Raw genomic sequence first — 8,236 nt, forward strand, 5'->3', positions numbered from 1 at the left:
TACTTACCTTGAGGTATAATAAAAAGTTCTAAGGCTGCAGTTTATGGTTTTTTGCCCCTCCTTAAACTGACCCCTCACTCCCCAAAGCTGTCCCAAACCTTTTTTTCCTCTTAAGCCTCCCCCAATTTTCTCTCCCCCAACCCTTTCACCTGAGGATCTTACCTGTTATTTTAATAAGAAAACTGAGATCTTTTCTCTCTTATTCTTAACCCTTAACAACATTTTCTACTCTTTCCTTCTTTGCCTCAGTCTCAGATTAGGTGCTTTTTATACGCTCTTGATCTCATTCCCTATTCAGCAGATTACCCCTCAACTACACCTCTCTAATCTTCAATCTCTCCTTTTCTACTGGTTTCTTCCTTGCTGCTTTCAAACATGCCTAAATCTCCCCATCAATAAAAACCTTAACAATAGCATACCATTCCTTCAAACTATCACTCTACACCTCACCTCCCTTTCTGAGCCAAACTCCTAGAAAAAGCTGTCTACACTCAATACCTCCACTTCCTCTCCTCATCTCTCAGAGATTTCACCAACTCCCTAGGGGTTCAATATCATCTCTATTTAGTTGACGCCAAGACCTATACGTTCAACCCTCACTCTCCACTCTCACATCACCAACTTTCTGTTCAATATTTCAAAACTGGATGTCTCAGAGGTATCTCAAACTCAGCATGGCCCAAACAGAACTCACTATCTTTTCCCCAAAAACTCAACCTCATATCAAACTTTCCTGTTTCTGTGGAAGCTACCACAATTTTTCCAGTCTCCCAAATTCATAACCTTGGTGTCATTCTTGAATGATAACATTCTTCCTCACTCCATCAATCCAAGCAATCGCCAGATCTTGCAGTTTCTGCATCCATGTCTTTTACCTTCAAATGGTTCTTTTTCACAGTCATCGATTTAATTCAGGCCTTTTATAACCTCTGCCCTGGATTACTACCAAGTCTCAACAGGTCTCCCTCCACTCTAATACAGCCTCCTCTCACATCCACCAGAGCACAAATCTGACCATGCCACTTCTCTACTCAAACTCCCAATGGCTCCTTATTGCTTCTAGGCTGTTTGGATTTAAAACCCTTTACAACCTAGCCCCAATCTATCTTTCCAGCCTCATTATACACTGCTCTCCTACTTATACTCTACAATGTAGCCAAACTGGCTTTTCTCTTTGTTCCTTACACATAACATTCTATCTCTCATCTCCATGCTTTTGCACTAGTCATCCTCTCCATTCCCGGAACGCATTCACTTCTCATCTCCAACTCAAAGGATCCCTCACTTTCTTAGAGTTTCAGCTCAAACATCAGTTTTTACATCAAGCCCTTCCTGATACCAACTGTTAGTTCTCCCTCCTTCCTATCTTGTATTTAATTTGTATTTATTCTATATAAACTTACATGTGCACACGTTAATTCCCTCAACAAAATGTAAGTTACTTAATAGCAGATCCTCCTCTTTTCGGTCTCTGTATCCTCAGTGCACAATGCCTTGCACATAGTAGCTTAATAATGTTTTTCAACTGATCTCTGAATGGCTGAAAGGATTTTAAGGAGATGAGAACCACAGTAGTATAATCAGCTAATATATATAAAATTTAGAATCTAAATCAGTGGAATTCTAAGATGCTCCTGAAAGAAAGCATCTAAAACTGCCTTACAATGTCTAATAATTATTGTTCTTTTGACTCCTCTGGAAATTCTCTCATTGTACATAAAGCAACCATCATTTAAAACATTCAAATGCTTTTTAGTTAATATTTATGAACATAAAGCTTTATAGAGTTAACATGTTACTTTAAACTCTACTTTTAATACTGGAGACTTAAAACTTCAATAGAGTCAAAATATTTAGTGATCTGCTTTTGCTTTCTTAAAAAAACCTCTAACATATATCTTTCAATATTACAAAATCATTTACAAAGGAGTTAATTAAACCATAATTTTTTGCTATAAGCTGTAACTAAATTATATGATCACAAACATGCTTGCATTTTGTTGGTTCACATTATCATCATGCTCACCAATTAATTCAAGGGTGGGCAAACCACAGCCCAAGGGGACACCTGGCTCTTCTGAGCTTTACGTGTGGTCCTTAAAGCAAGAAGAAAAAAATGCCACCACAAACTGTCAATGCCATGATTAAGGTTAATATCAGGTCCTCTGCAAAACCTAAAATGATGTGGAACTAAGTAACCAACATTATATTCAGCATAACAAAAAAAAAAACCTAGGTATTAACATTTGGGGGTTTGAGAGAGAGGTCTTAAGTCAATGATACTATTAAATCCTGGGTTCCACCTATGGGTCAGAATGGACATCAAACTACGCTTTGAGTGTGATTACACATATAATCTTACAGTGGGGTGAATAAAAAGCCATGGGTTTCATTTTGTGAACAAAAGAACCCCCAAAAAGCTTTTGCAACACAGCACGACCCAGGGCCAATACCAGCAATAGTTTCTCAGATACAACTACACAACTGAAAAAGTGCAATACACTAAAAAGTGAACAAAAGTGTTATAGTGATTTATGATGCAGAAACATTAATTTCTATAATTAAATGGCACTCAATCAGGCAGCACAATAGGGAGAAAAAGGTCACTAAGCCTGGAATCAGAGTATGTTAGAAATAAGTTCACTTATCTTCAAAAATAAATTTATCATACAAATTTTAAAAGGAATTTTCACTTATCTTTAAAAACTATTACATAAATGTTTTTTGAGGTTAAAAATCTGATTCCCTAACACTTAGATCACTTAAACCATTGTACCCTGAAAGTACCTTTCAGTACACTGCTTGCTTGTGGCAATGTTTATTACAGGGAGGGATAGAAAATATAGAATGTATTTGTAGTTTATGATGCTGTGCAAAGTTTTGTGCTTATTTTTTGCCAGTCTACACTGGAATATCATTTTCATCATAACTGTGATTGAAAATTAGTAAGAAAAAACTTGGTCTCATGAACAAGTAGCATACGGAACTGCCATAGCATCAAAGCTCAGAAATTCAAGTTAATCGTGTCAACAATGTATAGACTGGGCAGCTAGGGCACAGTGGATAGAGCACCAGCCCTGAAGTCAGGAGGACCTGAGTTCAAATCCGGCCTCAGACACATAACACTTACTAGCTGTGTGACCCTGGGCAAGTCACTTAACCCCCATTGCCCAACCCCCTCCCCCCCAAAATGGATAGACTGGGGATGTGAACAAATTGATAAAAGTATAGTACTTGGCTACTTGTTTCGAAATTGCAAATAGGTTGTTTCAAAAGTCAGCTGAAATGCAAAACATTTTCACCAATGTCATAACTGGTGAGTCGATTCCCACTCTAGCCAACAAAAGCTTGAACCCCTTGTGTCTGAAACATACTACTGCCCCTCCAAACCCCTTGTTATCTTCAAAACTCAGCTCAAGGGTTTGCTTTTTAATCTTAGCTTTACTGGTTTTGCTTGTGAAAAAACTTCCATGAACTCTTCTTTCCACAGATCTAGGTACTTTTTTTTTTCATGTTTCTCTAATTTGTTTATGATATGAACTTTAATGTCTAGGTAACATACCCATTTGGAGTTGGGGAAAAAATATCTTTGCAGCACATTTTTCTGATAAAGGTATCATTTCCAAGTTACATAAGGAACCAATTTAAATTTATTAAAAAAAAAAGTCATTCCCAAATTGGTAAAAGGTCTAGGGATATGAACAGGCAGTTCTCAAAAGAAAACCAGATTATCAATAACTATGTGAAAAACTGCTCTAAATCACTACTTATTAGAGAAGTGAAAAATTAAAGCCAGTCTGAGATTTTTTCCTCACAATCATCGGAGTGGTAAAGATGACAAAAAAGGAAAATGATAAATGTTGGAAGGCTTGTGGGAAAAGCCGCACACTGGTGGACCTGTGAATGCGTCAAGTTACTAAACAGCATGTACTTTTTAATCTAGCAAAGCCTATACTCTAAAGAGATCAAAGAAAAAGGTAAAAGTACTTTCTACACAAAAATATTTATATAGCAGCTCTTTTTGTGGTGGCAAAAAACTGGAAATTAAAGGGATACCCATCAATTGAAGAGTGGCTGAATAAGTTGTGGTATATGAATAAAATGGACAATTTCTGTGGTATAAAAAAGAAGTAGATGATTTTTAAAAAATGAACGTATATGAACTGACGCAGAATGAAGTTAGGAGAAAGATTTATAACAACAATATCATAACATTTTGAAAACACCAATAAGGTGAAGGAAATTAGAACAAGGAGAAAAATGTATACAATAAAAACAACATTGTAAAAACAAACTTTGTAAGAACTATGATCAATACAATGACCATTCATGATTCCAAAGGATCAGATGATAAAATATGCTATCCTTAGAGAGAAGTGATGGATTTAAGGTTCAGAATGAGACATATACTTTTGTATACAGTCACTGAGGGAATATGTTTTACTTGACAATGAATATTTATTACAATAAATGGTTTCTTTTTCAATAAGGTAGAAGTTGGGAGGGAAAGAACATAGATTTCCATTCATTTTTAAAATGGGAAGAGGAGTGCACACCGATGTAAAATGTTGCATGCACTTTCAAATGAGGTCACTGTATTATTAGTTTTACTTAAATGGTTTACTTTGTTACAAGAAACCTCTCATGAAGTAAGAGTATTCTGTAAATGTCTGTAATATTAAAAAAAAATCCAAATCTATAAAATGTAGAAGGGAAAAAACCTTAAAGATTGCCTTCATTCTAATTGCCTATATCCTCTCCAACAAAATTAACATATACTTATTTTGTATAGATCTAGGGAGTAAGGATTATTTTATTTTTGTCTTTGTTCTCCCAAGAGTAGCACAGTATATTTTGGCTTTCAAATTGTGGAGATGGGGGACAGGCAGTAGAGACAGAGTGATGCTCTTTCAGTGACAAGGGTAAAAGATGGAAGTGAGAGAAGACATATTAAGTCTCCCTATGGAGACCTGCTTAAGGTGGAATTAACACACAAAGCATAAGCAACAATAACAGGTAATAAAACTCCTCAAGTGTAAAGCTGTTTAATATAACTCCCCTGGGTTCAAACCTCAAGCAGCTTCGCTGTTGCACAGAACACACAGAGCACCAGCAGCAAACAAAAACAAAGCCAAAAACTGCTTTGGGGTCAGTAGAGTAAGTGGAAAGCCACTAGGCCTTTCTTGGTCCATAGCTCGAATTTTCAAGTCAGGTATTCTTAACTTGATGTACATAAAACAAAATTTAGGAGCTGTGGGAGAAAAGAAAACAGTATTCCAGTGGAAAAATTAGTAATCATAACTATGGAAATCATTTGGCTTTTTTTAGAGTAAGGAATATGCTTTATTTTTTGATGTTCCAAGGCACTACCTTTTGAATAACTGATTCCTACAATTTACTCATTTAAGGAAGTTATCTAGCATAAGTAGCAAACCTAAAGATATTTTCTAGGGCTTGCCTAACAACTATAATAATTACCCTCTATGTACTGCTTATAAAACCCATAAGTAAAAACAATGTTTGAATAAGCATCTCAATTAACAAGCATCAGAAGCCTATTACATTTACTACCAAAGACTGACATATCTGACAAAACATGTTTTATTAATTAATAAGTGACACCAGCAGTATGATTTATGTAGATTTACAGAATGTCTAAAAACATTCTTTCTAGAATAATGCCCTATAAAGTTTTGACAAAAGTCCTTTTCTTGCTGCAGTAAATCATCTTGCTTTTTAAACACTATTATATCAAGCTACTATAGGGCAGTGTGGGGGCCAGTATAAAAATCAGAAGACCAAAGTTCAAATTCTGACCATTACATATATTAGGTATGTGATCCTCAGGGCAAATCTTGAAATGGGTTAAGTTACATTAGATTTGGAGGGAGTTTCTCCACCTAGAGTTTGTCTCTAAACTAATAAATTCACTGGCCTTAGGACAGAAGGGAAAAGGAGTCTGTTCAGTTAGGCCGAAGTAGCTTCAAACTTGTTTTACTGGATAAACACATTTTAAGTTTTACTTTAAAGGATAATGACACTTAAATTGGAACTGATGAAAAGATGAACAGAAAACCAGTTTAAGTTTTACCAGTTTAACTTTGAAAAGGTTATATAACATAAATTTTTATCTTAGGAACTTTCAGGCTCTTTAGAGTTACTTTACTGATGTCATAATAAGAATGTGACATCAAAAAACTGTATAGAACCACAAGGATTATTTTGCAAAACCTCTGATAGGTAAGACCTAATTACTCTCTAAAGTCAAAAAAGAGAAAGAGAAATTGGACCCTTTAATTTAGTAAGTGAAGGTTGCTAATAAATGCAAATACATGATGTCATTAATGTCACTTATTTGATATAATTGTAGCAAACCAAATCTGTGTACAAAACCAAATCATTTTGATAATTTTGTTCCAGGGCAGTCACTTCCTAACAACATCTCCCACTTATAAGAAATTAAACAAAACCATCCGAATTAAAAATGAAAAAAACTCACATAACTTTAAAAAGAGGAATACTTGTTATTCAAAATGGACTTTCATGGAAATGAACTTATATGGCGTGTTGTTTTTCTAGGCTTCTTTATATGCCCCAAACATTATTTCTTAACAGACCATGCATTTTTTCAAAAGACAACAAAGCAGGTTAAAGTTGCGGTCCTAGGAGGAGCACTGTGTGTGGAGTAACGGGTCTTGGGTTAAAATCTTGACCGTCATTTAAATGTACGACCTTGGGCAAGTCACTTATCCTTACTGAGTCTCAGTTTCCTCATCTATAAAATGATGAGTTTTTGCAATCAGATGACCAGCAAGGTCCCTTACAGGTCTAAATATATGACTCTATATGCAGTGTCTTTGGAGAACAAAGGTAAAAGGGTTTGAGAAAGATTATAAACGTGAAAATGTCTTTCCCTAGGTGTAGGGTGCACATCATATCAAAAGCATCCCAAGAAAGGCTCATCTTACCTCTAATTTTTGCAGCTCCCATATGCACAGAGGCAGAGAGACGACCAAGGCCACCAGGTAGAGAAACACCACGAGGGGCCGGATCCATCGCCTCCAGTTCCTCCAGGTGCAAGGCATGTTTTCGTCAAAACCAACCCCGGGAAAGAGAAAGAATGGGGAAGGGGGGGGAAGAGGTAGAAAAGAAAAAGAAGAAAAGGAAGAGTGAAAGGAAGAGGAAAGTAGAAGAGGAGAAAAAAAGGAATAGAAAGGGAGAAGAGGAGAGGAGGAGAAAGGGAAGAAAAGGAAGAGGAGGAGGAGCCGGAGGCGCCTGGCTGTAGGCCAAGGGGCCCGATGCTCCCTCCCGTCGCCCACCCTCCCGGCCTCCCTGGGGCACAGGCTTGGGTGGCACAATCAGAGGTGGGGAGGGGACGGCCGGGTTTTGCTCTGCTTTACTTTACCGGGAGCTGACGGCGCCGCCGCACCCAACGCCGCGGCTTCCGGGGTAAAAGCTCCTCTTTCTCCTGCGCCTGCCCCGGCCCGAGACTTTGGCCCGGCGCGGCTGGCGCCGCTCGCCCCGCTCACACGGGTATCGTCCCAGCTCGGACGGCCACCGCGGAGCCAACCCGGCCGGGCCAAGTCGCTGCCGCCCCCCCGACCCCCGCCCTCCCCTCACCCGGCAGCCACCCCACACTCTGCCTGCACCATGGCGACGGCCTCAAGGAGCTGCCTCCACACGGCCGAGACCCACAGCACCCTCCTGGCCCTTCCCCCCAAAACCTCCAAAGAACAAACGCACGGCCCCCTCTCCCACACAAACACACCAGTCCCCACAACAGCTCCTGGATCGCTTCCGCTTCCGCCTGTGGACATCCGAAGGCGTTGATTCGCTCCTCAGCGCCCGGTGTGCCCCGCCTCATCCGGTTTATTAGCCACGCTCTGATTGGACGAGGTTGGCAGGCGCACTGTCGGGGTTTGCGGTTGCGCAGTGGGGGGTCGCGAGACTTGGTCCAGTGGTTCCCACGCGGGCTGCTTGTGAGGTAGGAGGGAGGAAGGATGGAAGGATGGAGAAGAGTCCAGGGAGCGTGGGGCGGGATGCAGCCTCTCCCTATTATAGCCCGCTCCTGCTTCCCTTAATGGAGGGACTGAGACTGCCGCGGGGTATTCGCGTAAAGCATCTGCAAGCTGGAAAAGATCTCAGAGGGGAGGCAGCTTGATGCTGGGAGCACTAGTAGTCCCCAGTAAATATTGATGATTGATTGGATAAAGTGATAGATCTGAAGGTCTTGAGA

The 8,236-nt window shown here is 39.4% G+C and overlaps 1 protein-coding gene across 2 annotated transcripts in view; it reads right to left on the reverse strand.

Moving 5' to 3' along the window:
• The window catches only part of TMEM184C (transmembrane protein 184C), a 28,224-nt gene extending 20,369 nt beyond the window's left edge, over positions 1 to 7,855 (reverse strand). Inside the window, exons 1-3 of one of the 2 annotated variants that reach the window (XM_020994053.2) lie at positions 7,769 to 7,855; positions 6,969 to 7,068; positions 2,027 to 2,096 (exon numbers count right to left, since the gene is read on the reverse strand). Coding sequence is in view for 1 of the 2 variants with exons in the window: in XM_020994050.2 (XP_020849709.1) it covers positions 6,969 to 7,085 (117 nt within the window). In the remaining variant the exon portion in view is untranslated. The other variant, XM_020994050.2, reaches the window with a different exon arrangement.
• Between the last annotated feature and the right edge of the window lie 381 nt (positions 7,856 to 8,236).

Source organism: Phascolarctos cinereus, unplaced genomic scaffold, assembly GCF_003287225.1.
Source record: "Phascolarctos cinereus isolate Bilbo 61053 unplaced genomic scaffold, phaCin_HiC Scaffold_9;HRSCAF=440, whole genome shotgun sequence".
Classification (NCBI taxonomy): domain Eukaryota; kingdom Metazoa; phylum Chordata; class Mammalia; order Diprotodontia; family Phascolarctidae; genus Phascolarctos; species Phascolarctos cinereus.